Genomic DNA, 19,815 nt, shown 5'->3' on the forward strand with positions numbered 1-19,815 from the left:
GATCTGATCTTAAAGAGATAAGAATGGCTGGAGAGGTAAGGCAGGCTGAATGGACCCTTATGAGGAGTTTGAAATTTTTTTTTTCTTGCATGTGATGGGAACCACTGCAGGGTTTTAGGTGGAGAGAAACTGACCAGATTTTTGGTTTGAAATCATCACCCTGGTTGCAGTGTAGAGAATGCATGGGAGGAGGCAAGAATAAAAACAGGGAGGCAAGTGAAGAGGTGGTGTAGGGAACCATGGTGACTCAGAGCACAGTGTGGCAGTGGAGATGGGGAGCACTGATTTAAGACAGGTTACCCAGGCAGAACTGACAGAGCCTGAGACTGCCTGGGTGTGAGGGCTTGAGGGGCGAGGGGGAGGAGGGCTGACAAGGAAAATCCCAGGTTTCTGGTAAGAGCACTCCTGTTCTTTGTTATCTGCTTCAGTTCCTCATCTGTACTATGGGGAGAAAAGGGTTGTTGTGAAGATTAAGAGTACAGCACTTAGAACAATGCTTGACACGTTGCTATCATTGTTATTGCATTACAGTGTTGAGAACGGTAGACATTTTCTGCTTTTGTTCTCATCAAATATTTTTAATTGATTTAATCCATTTTAAAAAGAAAGATAAGGGGAAGAGGGTAGGGGAAGGTTGAAGAGGGTAAAGGAAGTCAACAATATGGTGATGGAAGGAGACTAAACTTTGGGTGGTGAGCACACAATACAATATACAGATGATGTATTATAATGTACACTTGAAACTTATATAATCTTATTAACCAAAGTCATCCCAATAAATTTTTTTTTTTTTTAAATAATGACTTATTTCCGGGTCAGTAAAGTTACAGAAAATTTTTATTCTATTTTATTTTTTATCCATGTATTCTAATTTTTCTAAATAAACGTGTAATAAAAATACAATAAAAGTCATTTTTTCAAATAAAAAATAATAATAATTTTTGCCCTCAACCCAATAGCCTTTGGCTTTGTAAGTAATCCCCTACAGGGATTACTGCTGCCTGGAGCCTATTTAGTCTCTGTCATTTTCTACCTCTGTGGTCTTGGAGAAAATCACAGCTTAAAACCTCGATTTCCCCATACATAAAATGGGCAAGAATCCCCGTTCTAACGAGACAAAAGTTTCTTTGCATCTTGCAAGGCACCGAGCTGTCCAAGGGGAGGTTGTAGAGATGGGTACTATGTGAGGCCATTCCCAAGGCCGAAGGCCTGGCGCGGCGTGACACTTTCCCTCCGCAACACCAGAAGGCAATGTCGCGGGCTGCGGCACCACCCGATCACGGGGGCGGCGCTCTGTCCCCACAGAGTCTTTCTCCACGTGGGAACGCGGGATGGCGGCGGCGGCGGCGGTGGTGGGTGTGCGGGAAAGGGGGCGAGGGCGTCGCGGCAGGGCGCTGGGGCCCGGGGGCCACGATGCGGGAGGGAGGCGGAAATGGAGACCCTTCTGTCCGAGCCGTGTGGCTGACGCCCGCGGTGCTTGTTGGCTCAGGACGAGGCGGCGGCGCGCGACGTGCAGCGGCTGCTAGTGCAGTTCCAGGATGAGGGCGGGCAGCTGCTGGGGTCCCCGTTCGACGTACCGGTGGACATCACTCCGGACAAGCTGCAGCTCATATGCAACGCGCTGCTGGCCCAGGTGAGCAGTGGCCGGTGCCGCCCGGGTCGGGCCCACGGTGGGTCGGGAGACCAAAAGGGCCCCCACCATGCGCCGACACTGGGTAATACACGCGGGTGCGAATCCATGGAGTGCCACTTACCCGGGGGCGGGTCAGAAAGACGCATCAGTGTGAGAGCGCTTTTCACGCCGACCATCGCGGTCCGCAAGCCCTGGGTGCTCTGTCAAATGATTCCTCGCCACAGCCCCTGATTAATTATCGTCATGTTACAGTGTGCCGGGAGGCATTAAGTTATTCGCAGGATGCTACGCAGTAGCTGTTGAATTTGGAATTGGAACCCTAATCTGTCAAAATCAAAGCCCATGTTCTTTTAACTCCTAGTCCGGTGCTTTGGAAGTGTTGCCTTCTGTCGGGGTGGGAGGTGCTTAAAAATGCTGTACTTGGGCTCCACCCCCAGACTTACTATACCAGACCCTGGGGTGAAGCAGAGAATGCATTTCCAAACAGCTTTTTGGATGCTTCTTAACACATTATACAGCATGGTGTGGTGGTTTGAAAAACACTGCTTAATGGTATATACTCATCTTGGACTTAAGTGTTCTTTTTAAAGAACACTAAAGAATCTGAATTAGTCATTAGCAATAGGAGGTTGGGCTAATTACTTGGTTGCTCAGAGCCTCGGGTTTTTTTTTTCATCTGTCAGGTGGGAATATTAATGCCTACCCCCAGGGTTATTGTAGGATGCAGATAAAGGATTTGAAAGTGATATGTAAGCAACTTGCTCTTCAAGGATTAAAAAGGTCGGCCTCGATGGGGAATGATGGGGTGGGTATAACTCAAGCAGGATGGCTGAAAAGAAGGAAGCTTTATCTCCCACAGCTCAGTGAGGGGAGCCTCGCTGGTGCAGGTGGCCCCTGCCCATCTTTTGATGGGGGGGTTGCCCTTTGCCATTGCCCTTCAGGAGGATCCCCTGCCACTGGCATTCTATGTCCACGATGCCGAGATTGTCTCCTCACTGGGGAGGACGCTGGAGTCACAGGCGGTGGAGACGGAGAAAGTTCTTGACATCATTTACCAGCCACAGGCTATCTTCAGGGTCCGCGCTGTGACCCGCTGCACCAGCTCCTTGGAGGGTCACAGTGAGGCAGTCATTTCTGTGGCCTTCAGCCCCACAGGAAAGTAAGGACAGCTGCAGAATTGTGGAGGGGAGTGTGGGGGTGCAGCGTCTGGCTGGAGTGAGGAGGGTACTCCCAAATCATGATCACTGTGACCCATGCTCTAGGCTCAGGTCGAAAGTAAGGGACTTTTCGAGTGAGGTTTAGTCCACAAAGATCAAGGACACCTGCCTTGGAAGAGTCCTTCCTGAACTTGATCTCAGAAGATCTGAGCTGCTAGTTCAACTCTGCCCCTTCTAGCTGTGTGACCTAGGCAAGTCACTTAACCTTTCTGAGTTTTCTTCATCTTCTGTGAAACTGGGACTTTATTTATTTATTTATTTATTTATTTATTTATTTATTTATTTATTTATTTTTAGGGGAAGGGGAAGGGAGGGAGAGAATCATCAATGTGCAAGAGAATCATTGATCAACTAACTGTCTCTCGGATGCTCCCCACCAGGGGACCTGGCCCACAACCCAAGGCATGCGCCCTGACCTGGAATCAAACCAGTGACCTTTTGGTTTGTGGGATGATGCCCAACCCACTGAGCCACACCAGTCAGGGCAGAAACTGTGTTTCTTTGCTTCTCACAGTCCTATGGGCGTAATCAGAAGCTTTACATCTGATTATAGCTGTGGCTGTTCCTTTTAGGAAGGAAGAGAAGAGAAATGGCCTCCTGGGGTCTTCTCCCAGATCACATCAGTGTTACATTTCTTTTCAGGGGAGAGAGAAAAGTCCAGCCCCAGATTCTATTCCCACAAGACAGTTGAAAGGCAGCAGACATGGGCAGTGTTTCAGGGTGAGCCCTACCCCTTGTCCCCACTGCAGAGGTCAGGCAGCGTCTCTTCTTCCCCAGGTACCTGGCCAGTGGCTCCGGAGACACAACTGTGCGCTTCTGGGACCTCAGCACTGAGACACCGCATTTCACATGTCAGGGTCAGTATGCAGTTAGCCATTTAGGGAGTCTTAATGGTGGGTGGGTGATTGACTCATCTCTTTAATTCCTGAGGAGGCCTGGAGCAGATTCCAGCTCCTTCACCTCCCTTTAGTGGCTGCCTGTTCCTAGGTAGAGACTGTACTCTTGAGCCTCGCCAACCATTTATGAACAAGAAGACTAGACCAAAGATTTGAGTGTGGGGTTGTGGGAAGGGACTGACTGGCTAATAGCAAGGAGAACCTGGCTTAAATCCAGCCTATGCCATAGTGGTTCTCAAACTTAAACGTGCATCAGAATCACCTGGGCTTTTGTTAAAATACAGACTGCTGGGTCCCACCCCGAAAGTTTTTGTCTCTCTAGGTCTGGGGTGTTGCCTGAGAATTTGTTTGAAGTTCCTAGGTGGTGTTGGTGCTGCTGGCCAGGGGGCCACACACTAGCTGGGCAAGGACCTTGGGGTGGGGCGTGGATGCTCCCTTTGTAAGCTTCTGTTTTCTCTTCTGGAAAATGGGGGTGATAATTTGTTCTTGACTTCAGACCTTAAAGCTATTGAGAGATTTCTGCGGATGACTTGAAAACACTTTGTACCACATGCCACATAGGGATCATTAGAGGCAGTATGTTATCTGTGCATCAAAAGGCATGGCTTTAGCACTTGCAGTGTATTCTCCCTCTGCCTAGGAAGCCTTATCCCTCCTTTTGTTCAATTGTTTATTCAGCAGCTAGTTTAGAAGTACTTACCATGTGCCAGGCATTGCTAGGAACTGGGGATAAAAAACAGATGTTCCTCCTTTCTTTCTTAGGACACAGACACTGGGTCCTTAGCATATCCTGGTCCCCAGACGGTAAGAAGCTGGCTTCAGGCTGCAAGAATGGCCAGGTAGATGGTGGTCAGGGTAACTAGACAGGGACTCTGGGGTTACCTTTGGGGAGCTGGGTCAGAATCAGGTTCTGGGTCTTCAGGGAGGGTGGGTGAGACAGGGAAAGGTTGGGGAGGGTTATTCCGTGAACTTCTGTCTTTCAGATTCTCCTGTGGGACCCAAGCACAGGGAAGCAGGTGGGTAGGACCCTCGCTGGACATAGCAAGTGGATCACAGGCCTGAGCTGGGAGCCCCTCCATATGTAAGTGACATTGACAGCTGGGGTAATGAAGAACAAGGGGTTCAGAGCTGTCCCCCACCCCACTTAATGCAGAGGGGGCAAGGTGAGCGGTCTGACAGTGACTATGAGGCAGGAAGTGGGGAAGGTCATTGCACCTACGTTGCTGCTCAGGCGGGGGCTGTTCATCACGGGGCCTGAGAGCCACCCAGAGGTGCAGCTGGATCTTGAGGTCAGGAATCTATAGACATTGTCCCTGACTCTTGAACTGGGAACGGGGAGGTGCCGTGGGGAGACAGGCATTACCAGGTCAGAAGTGAGGTCCCATCTCCCACCCCCTCTCCAGGAACCCCGAGTGCCGCTATGTGGCCAGCAGCTCCAAGGATGGCAGCGTGCGGATCTGGGACACGACCTCCGGCCGCTGTGAGAGCATCCTCACCGGGCACACCCAGTCCGTCACCTGTCTTCGGTGGGGAGGAGATGGGCTGCTCTACTCTGCCTCGCAGGACCGCACCATCAAAGTCTGGAGGGCTCACGATGTAAGCACTGGGAGCGTTCGGGAGCCAGTCTGGGGAAACCAGGCATCCAGCACTAGGAGGAACACTGACCGGTGTTCCCTGGGCATGTTCTGGGAGCCAGATCGGGGACACGTTTTGGGGACAGGGGGTCCTGTGATTGGTGCTGCACTGTAGGGGAGGTTCCAGGGTCCATCAGCATTGGCAGGCTCTGGAAATTCCAGCTGTCGGAAGCCTCTAGCTTTATTGAACCTGCCATATTCCAAACTTTATTATACTGGAGCCTGTCTATTCTGATATACTTCCTTCCATGAAACATATTTTCAGAAACATTGATCTGAACTAGTGCCCTCTTTTTACAAATGAGGAGAGATGTAAGGTCATAAGGGTGGTGTGATTAAGGTCACACTGAATCAGGGGCCTGGCTCTGAGTCTCCTGGGGCTAATCTGGGGGTGCAGGTTCCCCAGGTTGGAGAGTGGTGTGTGTCTGACCTCTGTCCTCCCCTAGGGCGTGCTTTGCCGGACTCTGCAAGGCCATGGCCACTGGGTGAATACCATGGCCCTCAGCACTGACTATGCCCTGCGCACAGGGGCCTTTGAGCCAGCCGAGGCCTCCGTTAATGCTCAAGACGTCCAAGGGTCCTGTGAGTGAATAGGAGGTCGAGGGGAGAGCTGCTTGGTAAAGAGCCAGTTCTGTAGCTTAACGTGTGAGAGTCGGACCTAAGCCGGGGGCTTTGCTGTTTGTGTTGGGTTTTCTAATCAGCCCCGTTCCTCATCTCCTTTTCTCCCCTCCGGTGCGTGGACACAGTGCAGGAGTTAAAGGAGAGGGCGCTGAGCCGGTACAACCTGGTGCGGGTGAGTATGTGCCAGCGAGTCCAGCTCTGTACTCTCCCTTGTCTAGTCCCTGCAGCGCTGCGGACAGTCAGCCCCGCTGCCTTCCAGCCCCGCCTGAGAAAGCCCCTTTTCTGGAAAGTTGTTCTTGAAAATCCTAGTTTATACTCCTAAGATCTTAATGTGCCAGAGATCACTTTTATTTCATTTTGTTGTAGTTACTTCTCTATATAGCGTTCCCAAGGTAACTCTCTTTTTTATTTTATTTAGTTTAAGTAACACACTCACATGATCTAAGGTTCAAAGAACACAAAAAAGTAGATAGTGAAATATCTCTCATCTCTGTTGCACATTCATTCATTCCTTCTGGAAACATCTAGTGCCATGAGTATCTTGTTTCTCCTTCCAGAAACTTCATATATACGTGTGTGTGTGTGTGTGCGCGCACACACACTGTATACCATACAGTCATGTGCTACATAATGACATCTCAGTCAACGATGGACCACATATACAAGGGTGGCCCCATAAAATTATAATGAAAAATTCCTGTTGCCTAGCGATGTAGCTGTCCTAACATCCCATCGCACTGCATTATTGTATTGCAGGGTACCCTTTATACTTATAAAGAAGTTTGCTGTAAACCGTGTGCCATGTTATGCTAGCAGCAGCCTCATATGCCTCACGTGTCTGTGATCGCGTCCTTTTCTCTTGCGCTTGATTTACTCTCGTGCTCTCTTGTACGGTAACGTGCTGTGTGGGCTTCTCACCTAGGAGCAATAGGCTGCTCCGCAGAACCTAGCTGGGTCGTAGGCTGTACCCCTTAGGTTGTGTAAGTGCGCTCAGCGAAGTCACAATGACAAAATCGCCAAATGACGCATTTCTTAGAGCACATTCCTGTCATTCAGTGGCACAAACCCACGTGTAAAGTCCATCCCCTTTTTAACATACCATTCTGTCCCTTGCTTCTTCATGTAATTACATATCTTAGAAATTGTCCTGTGTTCATAGTTTCCTTTTGGGGGAGGTAACTCATGAGGTAGTGGCTGGGCCAGGCCTTGTCGCTCATGTTGAGTAATCAGTAGCGTGTTTGCAGCCGAGGTCGGACTCCCCCGCCTGAGACCATACCCAACAGTGTGTGTTCTGCCTCCCCTAGGGCCAGGGCCCGGAGAGGCTGGTGTCTGGCTCAGACGACTTCACCTTATTCCTGTGGTCCCCAGCAGAGGACAAGAAGCCCCTCACACGGATGACGGGACACCAGGCCCTCATCAACCAGGTGCTCTTCTCCCCTGACTCCCGCGTGGTCGCCAGTGCCTCCTTCGACAAGTCCATCAAGCTGTGGGATGGCAGGACGGGCAAGTGAGTGGGGTTGTGGGGAGGGGGCAGAAGGCCACTGTTTCTCTGGAGAGAGCTTGGCTCTGCCGCTTACTAGCTGTGTGGTCTGCGCAAGTGTTTGGGTTTTCTGAGCCTCTGTTTCCTCTTCTGTAATAAGAAGACACCTTAGCCTGTCAGTCTTGTTACAAGATTTGCATGAGATGGCATATTTAGCAGCAGCATTAGTAGGCATGGAGAACGTTAGTTTATTTCACGTCTAAGGAGAGACGGTCCTCAAGCTGGTCTTTCTCAAAGTGTGGCCCACAGACTAGCGGCGGTGGCAGCAGCATCTGGGAGTGCGATAGAAATTCAGAACCTCGGGGCTCACCCAGACCATGTGAATCAGAATCTGCCTTTTAAAAATTTTTATAGTTGACATACAATATTATATTAGTTTCAGGTGTACAACATAGAGATTAAACATTTAGTTACTTTACAAAGTGATCGCCCCAGTAAGTCTAGTACCATCTGACCCCGTGCATGGTTGCCACGGTATCATTGACTCTATTCCCATTGTTGCGCTTTCATCCCCGTGGCTCTTCTGTAACTACCAGTCTGTGCTTCCTAATCCCTTCACCTTTTTCACCCTTCCTGCCAGCCCTCCTTCAGTCTGCCGACCATCGATTTGTTCTCTGTATATATGAGTTTGTTTTTGTTGGTTTGTTGATTTATTTTGACTTTTAAATTCCACATATATGTGAAATGTTATCTTTCTCTGACTTATTTCACTTAGCACAATACCTTCTCGGTCCATCCGTGTTGTCACAGATGGCAAGATTTCATTCTTTTTTATGGCAAATTAATATTCCGTTATATCCATGTGCCACATTTTCTTTATCTATTCACCTATGAGTAGACACTTAGGTTGCTTCCATATCTTGGCTATTGTAAATAATGCTACAGTGAACATGGAGATGAATGTATCTTTTTGAATTAGTGTTCCGGATTTCTTTGGATAAATACTCAGTGGAAATGGTGGGTCATACAGTAGTTTTATTTTTAGTTTTATGAGGAATGGCCATATTGTTTTCCATAGTTATTGCACCAATTTACACTCCCACCAACAGTGCGTGAGGGTTCCCATTTCTCCGCATCCTCACCAACACATGTTGTTTGTTGATTTATTGATGATAACCACAGAATCTGCATTTTAGTAAGGTCACCAGGTGATTCTGCTTGTCATTAAGTCCAAGAGGCACTGGTGTAATGAGGCACAGTGCCCTCGGGGTTAATTAGGTTGGAGGAGCGGCAAAGGCAGGGGCAAGAAGGAGCAAGGGAAACTCTTGGCACCTATGTTTGAACTCATTTTCTTTTTAAGGTAAGACACCTGTGTTTCAGAGATGCCTAATAACTTGTCCCAGTAGACGCAGCCACGCCACCTGTCAGCAGGCGACTGTCATATTGGGAGGATGTCAGGCAGACGGGCTAAGCAGGTGGCTGCATTGGACTCTAAGACATGCAGAGTTGAGTGGGTGTGGGGGCCTGGCAAGAGGCACCCTAGAAGCAACTCATTTGGAGAAGTTTTAATACGCATAATGGGCAGTAATGATTAAATTGGCCTGGGATAGGACCCGGTGGTGGGATTTTGTAAAAGTTCCCAGGTAATTCTAACATGAAGCCGAGGTTGAAAATCACTGCTATAGGGGCATAGAGGACCCTTCAGACATGTTTGAAGATCTAATCTCCATCACCATCTTCCCTTGGCCCAGGTACCTGGCTTCCCTGCGTGGCCACGTGGCTGCTGTGTACCAGATTGCGTGGTCAGCCGACAGCCGGCTCCTGGTCAGTGGCAGCAGTGACAGCACGTTGAAGGTGTGGGACGTGAAGGCCCAGAAGCTGGCCACAGACTTGCCAGGCCACGCGGATGAGGTATGGCTGCCTGTCGTGGGCAAGGAGTGGGTATGGAATTGAAGCCTGGCCCTTCTCCTTCACCCTCCTCGTTACCCCACTTTTCCTCGTCTTCCTCCCCGGTTTAGGTATATGCTGTCGACTGGAGTCCAGATGGCCAGAGGGTGGCAAGTGGCGGGAAGGACAAATGCCTCCGGATGTGAGTTTGGGGGAAGTGGTGGTTGATGTACTTGGCCCCGCTGCCCTGGAGGGGTCACTTTTTGTGACTTTCCCTTCTGGCATAGAATTCTGGGGGCTCGCCGGGTGCCCAAACTTTCCTGAGATGGTGTGTGAAGCCAGGTTCTCAGTGGGCAGTGGGAGGACTATGGGAATTGCAGGGATTGTGGGAGACCCTGACAGTTCTGAGGCCACCCTCCAGAGGACGAGGCCAGGGTCATTCCAGTGCCAGGCAATAGGCTTTTGGTTAGCACTGGGCTTGGGAGTTCCTAAGACCTGGTTCAAATCCTGGTTCTGCCTTTCAGTATAGTCTTGGAGAGCTTGGTTACTTGGAATGCGAGGCATTGTGTACTTGTAGAACTGTCACTGTTCGTCATTGGACAATGTTGGTGGGCATCCCAGGAGGCCAGGCCCTGGTCTGAGGCCCTGGTGAGGCCGGCGGTGGGTGGGCGCCTACTCTGACTGAGACAGTAGCCAGGCTGTGTATGACTGTGGGGAAACCACAGGTTCTCCCCATAGTGGGCCCCTGGGATTACATGACAGCCTCCCTTTCCTGCATTTTGTTCCCTCCCCTTCTCCACAGATGGAGGAGATGAGAATCCCCACAGCTCTCTCTGACGCCCACCTGAACTCAGCCTGTGTCAGCTGCTGCCCCGACAGACCAAGGGCCAGGGTGGTGACCTGGAAAGCAAGTGTGGCTTCCTGGTCCTGCACAGATGCCAGCGGGGCTCCTGCCCAGAGCAGGAGATCGGAGGGCACAGGAAGTTACGTGGAGCTCAGCCCTTGGCCATCACTCTGTATCATGCTGGTGCCATCAGGGTTGGCGGGCGGCCAGGCAGCGATTGGCCCCTGCTGCTGCCCCTGCCTCCTTGCCCTGATGTCAGCTTTATTCAGGGTCAGACCCCAGATTCTGTGACCAAATAAATTATATTTTGTGTGTTTCTGTTACAATCCTTTTTCTAGAATCTGGGCTGAGTCATTTGTTTAGCCTCCTCTGCACTGGGCTACACCAAAAGGATACTGGCCGGGAAGCCGCCTTGCCTCTCTCCACCCTGTGCCTACAAGTGAGAGGCCAGTTGAGGCTGGGGAGTGAAGTGTTGTATGTGTTCAGAGATGCTGAGGTAATTCCAGCAGACAGAATTATTGGACGAACGGAGGGGCTGCTGCACACTCAGGCAAGTCAGCCAAGAGCAGAGCAGAAGACCGTCCTTTTATTGGGTTTAGACATGATACTAAAAATAGATCAATGGGAACAGACTCAAGGTAAAGAATGTTAGAAATTTATAGAACACAATGGTTATCTATAAAAATTCAAACAGGATAACATATGGTTTAAGCTTTAAGTTCTTGAAACTAAACAAAGGTATAAATCCTTAGGTCTGATTTCAAGCAAGATGTTATCTATAAGGCAAGGAGATGGGAGTACTCAGCAAGGTCTCTTTGGTCTCAGTATACACCACGGCTCAGTGGCCTGAAACAGCTTGCAGCTGCAGGCGTCAGCAAGGCCAGCTTGCTTATCTGAGTCACAGGACACCTGGACAGAGAGGCATGGGAACATGTCCTTTCTCAGAGGCCTGATTTCCTCCAAAGGGAGGCTGGCGAGGCTGGCTGAAGCCCCTATCGTTGCGGCCAGAGAGGATAGTGTAAGGCTGTGCTCTGATGTGGTTGCACTAGCCACATGTGGCTATTTCCGTTAACTAGCACTCCATACAGTTAGAAATGCTGTTCTCAGTCACGCCAGCTGAAAACACAGACAACATTGTCACCATCACCGAGTTCTGCTGGCTCGTGCTGCTCTAGGGGTGCCTTCCTCGGCCTCTCAGCACACTTTTTGAGGCCTTGCCATACACTGAACACTGGCAGGTGCTCGGGGTGCATCTGGGAAGGCGACGGCTGTCCGGATGACTTAACAGCATGCGGTGGTGAGAGCTCTAGCAGAAGTGTGTGTGTTGTGACGTGGGAAGAGGGTTCCCTGTCCCGTGAGGATGTCCACAGACCCTTGACCAAGATGTGGCACTCCATGCGTTCTGCTTCACCTTCTCTTCCAGTGCTGAGGTGGATCAACTCAGGTTGCACTTTATTTTTTAATTGATTTTAGAACAAAGGAGAGAGAACATCAATTTGTTGTTTCACTTACTTATGCGTTTATTGGTCGCTTCTGGTATGAGCCTTGACTGGGGATCGAACCCGGTATCTTGGCATATTGGGATGATGCTCAAACCAACAGAGCTACCCAGCCAGGACTGGGTTGAACTTCTAAACCTCCCTTGTATGGCTGCTCAGGGCCACAGCACTTCTAGTCTTGTGTTCTCACCCTCCCCTCCCCACCCCCATCTGCGTTTACAGTTTTACTTGTCACCAGCGGTGGTTCTCAGCTTCCACCTTGCATGTCTGCAGGGAGGCTGCAGGAGGCTGCGGGAGGCAGCAGTTGCTGGGCCCCTATCTGTGCGGGTCCTTTTTCTGTGTGCTCTCCCATGACCGTCAGAGTAACCACACAGCCATACCTGGTATGATCTCATGTTCCCATAGTTTCGATGAGGAAATGGCCCAGGAAGCTTAAATGGTTTGCCTGTGCCCTCACATCCAAGAAGAGCCAAAATTAAGTGGACCCTGCCCCAAAGCTTGTGTAATTTGCACTATGTCCCACCAGAGCTCAAGTCTGATGCTGACAGTGTGTGGGCTGCCACTACTGTCCAACGTCGCTGTTTGTCCTAGCGTGTGTTTTAGTCTGAGTACCATTCTCTTCCTCCCACGGGGGAGAGAGGGTGATGCTGGCAGAATCAGGCAGTAGGTGGGGGTGGCATCTCATTGCCCCACACCCCTGTTTTCCATCCCCCACTCCCCCCGGAATCTTGGTTCTGGCAGAAGCTAGGAAGGCAGACGCCAACGGCCCAGCTGAGGCTGTGCACAGCATGAGGCAGAATTTAGGGGGTCTCAGTGACCTGCAGTTCTTTAATGAGGGACCTGGACTTAGCCCATATCTGGGGAGGGGGTGCCTAGCAGCTGCTCTGGCCTGCAATGTCTTGGACCCCTCCTCCTCAGTAGGGAGATAAGTGTTCCAGATCTTCCAGCCTCCGCATCTCATCTGGCCGGATGGTCACTGTTTTTCGCTGGGGTTTCTTGCGCCGCACGGTGATCTGGATTGGGTTGTTCTCAGGAAAGCTGCTCAGGTCATTGGCAACGGTTGCAAACTGAAATGACACAAGAAAACCCCTCAGACTTCCTTCTCACACCTGACCTCTCTGTCATTGCCGCCTCCTGGTTTGTTTGCTAAATGGGATCTTAGCTGGCTGTACCAACCTACCCATCAACACCAGAAACAGGTACCAGGAGGTATGATTCAAACCTGTGATGCTTCCAACCACAGGGCTGCATACTCAGGCTGCTCCCCCACCCTGTGCCTCTACCTACCCCCAGGCTGCTCCCCTCTTTGTCCCCCTTCAGCCTCTTCCCTGTTTCCATCGATGCCCTTTGCTTCCCCACCTATTCACAATTTTTGGTACCAAGTTGAAAGATGAATATTATAATGATGCTAATGAGTAAGTTAGTTCGTCCCAGTGGGTACCAGAGTGGCTTAATCCTTAAGCCTCCCAGAAGAGAGCAGCCTGGGATTGCTATGTATTTGTGCAGGTGGGAGGAAAGCAAGCAGGGAGATGAGTTGTGGCGGTATGGGGTGGCCCGGCCTCCAGAGCCCCTGGTGCAGGCTTCTCTCCCTGATCCCCTGGGCCCCCTTCTCCCAGGGCTCACTTTGTAGGGCTTGCACCACTTCCCCACCCCCGCTATGTTGACAGCACGGACGATGAGGCAGTAACTGGTGTTAGGCTTCAGCTCCATCAGCTTGACAGTGGTGCCCAAGATCTTGTGGAAGAACCATGGAAGAATCTTTGTCGTGGGAGGCTCATTATCATTTCTCTCGACTACCTCCTGCAGCAAGAGCTGGTAGAAACTGACTGGCTGCTTGCTCAAGGCATAGGTCCAGGAAATCTAGAAGAGAATCCCGGAGGCTTCCTCAGTCCTGGCCCGGCCTGTCCTCCCCTCACCTCGACACCCTGCCCTACCCCACATGGGTGGGAATGCCCATATCCATCCCCTGCCCCCTCCTCCTAGTCCCCCACCCAACCCCCACTCCCATGCCCTGTCCCTGCTGGAGCTGAGGCAAGTCTGATGGAGGTGTCAGGTACTCCAACCGAAAGCGGAATTGCCAGCCTGCAGCATACACTACTCTCCCTGCACAGCCCCACCCACGTTGGAGTGTGCCTTCATTCTGTTTCTTCTAGACCAGTGATTTTCAGCAGGTGTATGGCAAGAATTTTTAAAACATGTAATATCTGACTCTAAATAGTCAACTAGTGTGCCACAGCCGATGCATGTTTTAAATATTCTCGTGGCACACCAGCTGAAAATCGCTGTTCTAGACTATGTCAGTTGAGAGGGACCTTGGAGATTATCTCACCCACCTCACTCACTGCAAGTGGGGTTAAAGGTTCAGAGAGGGTAAGTGGCTGGCCCAGGGTCGCATAAGCAATTAAGTGACAGGGATCAAAGAATAGCTCTGGAGTCTATAGACTATAATAGTGGTTGCCAAGCAAGCCTGACTAAGGATCCAAGGGAGTTTTAATAACATGGCAGATCCCTGGCCTGCTGTCTCCTGTCTGGTCTCCCATGTCCTGTTTCTCCTCCATCTGGACCAGAAGTTTTCAAACTGGTGTATATCAGAATACCCTAGAGACCTTGTTAAAACACAGATTGCTGGCCCCTGCCCCGACAGTTTCCGATTCAGTAGGCCTAAGTTGAGGGTGGGGTGACAGGGGGAACAAAAATGTAAATTTCTAACAAGTTGTCCTCTGATGCTGGCACTGCTGGTGGTCTGGGAAGACACATGGCTCTAGGCCCTCCAACAGTCGGGCTCCCAGATTTATCTTCCTAAAACTCAGCTCAAATTGCATCCATCACCAGATAAAAAGCTCTGAAAAAAGCTGTTTCCTACTGCTTACAGGAAACTCTTATTACGTAGCCTAAAATTGGAGAACTTCGGGAAAATGACCCCAGACTAACTTCCCCGTCCATTACCCTAATACCACTCTAGGACAGTGCTGCTCAGCATGTGGTCCGGGGCCATCAGTGCCACCTGGGAATTTTTTAGCAGTACAAATTCTCAGGCCCCATCCCCCAGACCTACTCCTGAATCAAAACCTCTAGAGATGGGATCTGGAAATCTTGTTTTGAACAAGATGATCAGATCTACAGACACATGAATGTGTGAAAAGCCCTGGGTTGGGGCCTGGGTGTTTCCTCCCCCTCTTTCCCACGTATGAGCCTTTGTTAGTATCAGCTCCTCCAGGGAACACCTTCCCCCCATCTCCAGATGTTTAAATCCTACCTCTATGCCCCAGCTCAAATGTTACCAAGAGCCACCCAGCTAATTCCTGTACCTTGAAGTAATGTTTCTTTCCCTCTGACTCCCTGGTGGTGCTTGATCTGAACTCTTCCTACAGCAATGAGCCCTTTCTAGCTTACGCTGGAGTTTCTTCCAAATATGCCCTCTCTCCTAACCCATGAGTTTGAGGTCAGGATGTAGGTGGTAGGCATCTTCACATTCCCCACAGAGCTCAGCCCAGGGCACACTGGGCGTGACCAGTAAGCCTTTGCCAAATGCGTGAAGAAGAAAACGCACCACTGCCGTGTAGTCGCTGACTGTGTGTTCACAGATGAAGGGCGCCTCTGGCACATCTATGACCACGGAGGACTTCGAGGATGTCGAGGAGGTGTCTGTGTCCTGCTCAGGGTTGTCAAGGTCCAGCAGGCCCCCAGGGGCTATTTGGGACTTAGATTGGTGGAGGCAGAGGGCCAGGTCCTCCTTTTCTGTATTCTTGGCCACTGGGGAGATGCTGAGTTTGTTCAGCTCGCCTTCCGGCAGCCCTGCAAAGAAGCTGCTGTTGGGCTGGGTCACAGCCAATTTGATGGGATTTAACAAGGTGGATGAAATGGGGGAGATGCTGGTGTAATCGGAGCTGCATTCAGATTCCTTCCCTGGCATCTGCTTCCTGGAGGATGAGGGGAGACAGGTGGGTCAGATGGGGGAGGTCACCCCAGCCAGCCCATACAGCCTAGAAGCTCCCGGAGGCCAGGCGTTGGGCCCCCAGCTGCTTCTGAATAGCTCAGAACATCCTCACTGCTGCGCAGCAGTGCATCTACCCACCAGAGCACTTGTTAGTGGGAAATGCAGATTGCTGGTACCCTGTCCTTCATTTGGGTGGGCCTGGGGAAGCTGCTAAAGTTAATAGGATGCTCAGACAATCCTGATACAGGTGTACTAAGAACCACAATTTGAGAAACACTGCTAAAACTTTGTCCTCCCTCCAAAGTGGGGTGCCAATGCCCCAGGGAATGACCACAATGATTTACTAGAGTATAGAAAAGTATCTAAAACTAATAATAAATTAAGCTTTACTAATATTTATTCACTATTTAATATTTATTTATTTTTAAATATCTTACTTATTTTTAGAGAGAGGGGAATGGAGCGAAAGAGGGAGAGAAACATCAATGTGTGAGAGAAACATTGGTTGCCTCTCACATGCCCCCAAGTGGGGACCCGGCCCACAACTGAGGTGTGTGCCCTGAAGGGGAATCCAACTGACATCCTTTTGGTTTGCAGTCCCATGCTCAATCTGCTGAAACACATCAGCCAGAGCTTCACTATTTAATATTTAATGTAATTACTAATGTAGTTACTTAGAATTTATAACATTTAACAATGTTAATATGTGTAGCATGTAAAATTAACAGATAAATATACATATCTTGGAATGAATGCTGAAAACTTTTTTCTTCCATTCTAATTTTTTAAAATCATAAACTATTTTAGACGAATCCAAGATATCAAGAATAATATATTAAGCTTTTAATGAGTCATCACCCAGCTTCAGAACTAAAGCCTCGTCAGTATGATTAAAGCCCCTGAACAATTCTTCCCTCCACCTACTGCTCTCACTCAGAGGTGGCCAGGACAGGAAATGTAAAATTGTGTTTATTCTCCTCGTGTCTTTACACGTTTGTTACATATGTATGTTATTCTTAAGCAAGATCTACTTTGCACATTTTAAAACTTTACATAAATAGCGCCATTTAGTACATTTCTACGGACAGTTTGCTTTTTCACGCAACCTTGTTTATTTCAATCCATCTGCATTATATGTGTACCTCTGCGGATATATGTATCATTACTAACTTTTTGCTATTACAAAGAAAAACCTTGCACATGTTTCCCCACTACTAAATTTTTTTTTTACCAGTGAAGTGCAGAACCCCCCAAAATTGGCTTTCAAATCTTTAAAAAATTTTTTTACCTGACACAAAGTAAGAAATACATATTATATGGCAACCTAGTGTACTCATACATATATATCAAACTAAAACACACTGCACAGACTAGTACTTATTCTGTGTGTGATGTGCTCTGGAATTTTTTATTCTGTTTAAATGCATTTTTATGATACTGGTCTCCACCAACTAGAAGGAGTTCCTGACCCATTAATGGATGGGTCACAACCCACAGTTTGAAGAGCACTTGTCTGGAGACAGCAGTCAAGGTCACATGGTAGGTTGATGGCAGAGTCGGAACTAGAACCCAGATCTCCTGGCCTAAGGGCTGCCCTGCGCTATGCAGCTCCCAGCTGCCCCTGGCACTTTCTGGCTCCTCTCCTCTGTATCCTATCCCGTCTCCCTCAGCTGCTCTGGCCAAGTCCAGCAACCAACACACCCCTCTGAATCCCTTACTCCAGGGCAGGCTCTGGTTTCATGGTTGGTTGATGGGTCAAATTTCTCCTCCCTGAGCTCCAGCCCCATTGACCCCCTCATGAGAAGTCCTCATCAGCCCAAACCTCCAATGCCAGCCCTTGGTCGACATTTAGAATAAATGATTCCCCCACCAAGGTCATTCGTAGGCTGAAGAGTCTGAGTATTGATGCGATTTATACTTCAACTTGTCCTAATGAATCTGTTTTCAAAACACCAGTGCTGAAGTGGGTGTGGAAGGCAGCTAGGCATTGGCTATATACTGGACATATTCTCTTCTGATGTTTACAGTAGTCCTGCTGGATGGGTGTTAGCCACAATTTCCAAATGAGGGACTGACTGAGGAGTCACTGATCTTAATTAACTTGTCCACAGCCATATATCTAAGTGGTAGAACTTGAATTTGAACTTAGACTCATAGTCTTAGACTTTCCCACTGTAGCATGAAGTTTCATGTAAGCATTTATCATTTTAGCTATACCTGCTACTTACAGGTCCCTTAGGAAATGGATACCATATCCCTTTCATATAATCAGGACCAGCTACATAGTTTTTGGGTCCCCTTCAAAAATTATTAAGAATTTCAAAAGAGTGACAGTGAGCATTAAACTAAGGACAGGGCCCTTCTAAGTATGGGCTGTTGTGACTGTAAAGGTCACACACCACAAAACTGCCTTGCAGATAATTTCTTCAGCCTATGTCAACCTCCTCCACCACCCCTTCACTGGCTAACTCCTTCCATTCCTATGACATTCAGCTCACATATCACCTCCTCCAAGAAGCCTCCCTTAACTGCACCGTCTCCCAAGTTATACTAAGCCTCTTCCATTTTCTCAAGGTGTCCTGTCATAGCATAGACCATGCTGTATTATTCTTGATTCTTGACACACACATACACCAGGCTGGGAGGTCTTGAAGGCAAACACTGTGCTTTTTATTGGTACATTCCAGAACTTAACACTGGGCCAGACACCTTGCAGGAGGCCAACAAGTTTTGTGGAATGAATTAAAGGGAACCCAGAATCACTGAGGAGCAGTAAACCTCAGTCTGAACACAGATGGGCTATTGGGGGGGGGAGGGGGGACATAATCAGGAAGGGGAAGACACCAAAAGGGAGGATTAAAAGACAGGAGCCATGGGGAGTGTGGAAGGGGGCATGGGTGTTTGGGGGAAGGGGTGAGGAACCTAACTACACTAAGGAGATGAGAAACACTGTCAATAAGTCTCTGACTAATCCTGGAAGTCCTCCTGGAGTGGGAGGCCTACATTTCTCCAAGAACTGATTTGGGGTCCGGAATCCATGATGCAACCTGCACACATGCTCTTCCCAGGAAATCTGAGGCCCAGGTTGTGATAGGTCCAGGAAGTCCCTCTCCCCACCCCAAGCTCCAGCTCCACCCCTAGCTCGAGGCTTAGAAAGGAGGAAAGGACCAGATTTGTGTCTTACGGTAAATTGATGGTATCTTCCTCCATGAAGTTAATCAAACCGCCCCTTGAGGAAAGTGGGAGTCCTTTGGTAGCAACTGTCCTGTTCATAGACTTGGAGCTTGGAAAGGGCTTTGAGATTTCATTGAAAACATTGAGGGTTTTCTTTTTCATCATGGCTGGCACCATGCAGGACAACCAAGCTGACAGGAAGTAGAGAGAAACTGGAGACAGCAGACACACCCTTAATTTAGCTGGGATGGGGGTGCAATGAGCTGACTTCATAATCATCGCAGAGTGTAACAATTGGGGATGCTGTTGCCTAGGGCCAGGACCGGGGTCTGGAGTGGGATAGAACCAAGAAACGGACTCTATCACCCTTCCATCTCTGATGCTCTGTGGTTCGGCAGCCCTGCCCTTCTCTGAAGATCAAAATGCCTACCACCTGTGGTGCCCTTTGGCGCTGCTCTGGGAAGGAGGAGAGGATGGTGGGAAGAAGGCACTGGAATGGGTTTCCAGGAGTGGGAGACTGAGGATGCTGAGGCACCATGTCCTGCAATTGTATGCGGCAAAGCCCCACTGTGTCCAGTCTGTAAGTATAGGGAAAGCATGGCTCACATATACCCAGGTCTTACTGCGAACATTCTAAATGTGCCACACTTTTACCCCAAGTGTCCCCATGTGTTGCGTGACAAAGGAGGGTGCTGCAAAGGGATACAGAGATGAACCAGACATTATTTCTGTTCTCAAGGAAACCACTCTACTGTAGGAAAACATACACATTACTTTCGGGGTGGGAAGAGAGGCTGTTAAAGCAGTACTGGCTTTGCATTTAGTTGTGGATTTGTCTGATTTAAGTCCTGTTCTGCCCTTACAGACTCTGTCATCTTTGGCACATGATTTTCCTCCCCTGAGAGCCTCAGCTTCCTCATCTGTGAAACAGGAATAAAAATAGCACTTACCTAATTGCATTGTGAGAAGATAACCCCGTAAGATTGTTACGTT

The 19,815-nt window shown here is 49.3% G+C and overlaps 2 protein-coding genes across 2 annotated transcripts; one reads left to right on the forward strand and one right to left on the reverse strand.

Annotated features, from left to right (window-relative positions):
- Nucleotides 1-1,331: 1,331 nt before the first annotated feature.
- On the forward strand, nucleotides 1,332-10,543 carry LOC149998079 (notchless protein homolog 1-like). The gene is made up of 13 exons (XM_090257545.1): nucleotides 1,332-1,352; nucleotides 1,484-1,633; nucleotides 2,575-2,792; nucleotides 3,628-3,707; nucleotides 4,509-4,585; nucleotides 4,730-4,827; nucleotides 5,150-5,342; nucleotides 5,827-5,962; nucleotides 6,127-6,173; nucleotides 7,306-7,508; nucleotides 9,233-9,392; nucleotides 9,500-9,570; nucleotides 10,171-10,543. The coding sequence occupies exons 1-13, from the start codon at nucleotides 1,332-1,334 to the stop codon at nucleotides 10,181-10,183; spliced, it is 1,467 nt and encodes a 488-aa protein (XP_090113671.1). The 3' UTR covers nucleotides 10,184-10,543.
- A 2,082-nt stretch (nucleotides 10,544-12,625) lies between these two features.
- On the reverse strand, nucleotides 12,626-18,987 carry LOC149998080 (fibronectin type III domain-containing protein 8-like). The gene is made up of 4 exons (XM_090290898.1): nucleotides 18,833-18,987; nucleotides 15,262-15,631; nucleotides 13,335-13,571; nucleotides 12,626-12,778 (listed from the first exon to the last, which is right to left on the reverse strand). The coding sequence occupies exons 1-4, from the start codon at nucleotides 18,985-18,987 to the stop codon at nucleotides 12,626-12,628; spliced, it is 915 nt and encodes a 304-aa protein (XP_090147024.1).
- Nucleotides 18,988-19,815: the final 828 nt, after the last annotated feature.

Source organism: Furipterus horrens, unplaced genomic scaffold (assembly GCF_987537825.1).
Source record: "Furipterus horrens unplaced genomic scaffold, mFurHor1.1.pri manual_scaffold_11, whole genome shotgun sequence".
Classification (NCBI taxonomy): Eukaryota; Metazoa; Chordata; class Mammalia; order Chiroptera; family Furipteridae; genus Furipterus; species Furipterus horrens.

What these genes read in the sequence shown, in the direction of transcription:
- LOC149998079 (XM_090257545.1), top strand. Translation starts at nt 1,332, where the DNA reads ATGGCGGCGGCGGCGGCGGTG. An exon ending in GCAACGCGCTGCTGGCCCAG is followed by an intron (nt 1,634 to 2,574) that starts GTGAGCAGTGGC and finishes ATTGCCCTTCAG; the next exon opens with GAGGATCCCCTGCCACTGGC. An exon ending in AAGTCTGGAGGGCTCACGAT is followed by an intron (nt 5,343 to 5,826) that starts GTAAGCACTGGG and finishes GTCCTCCCCTAG; the next exon opens with GGCGTGCTTTGCCGGACTCT.
- LOC149998080 (XM_090290898.1), bottom strand. Translation starts at nt 18,987, where the DNA reads ATGATGAAAAAGAAAACCCTCAATGTTTTCAATGAAATCTCAAAGCCC. An exon ending in GAAGATACCATCAATTTACC is followed by an intron (nt 15,632 to 18,832) that starts GTAAGACACAAA and finishes CTCATCCTCCAG; the next exon opens with GAAGCAGATGCCAGGGAAGG. An exon ending in AGTGGTGCAAGCCCTACAAA is followed by an intron (nt 12,779 to 13,334) that starts GTGAGCCCTGGG and finishes GTGTCATTTCAG; the next exon opens with TTTGCAACCGTTGCCAATGA.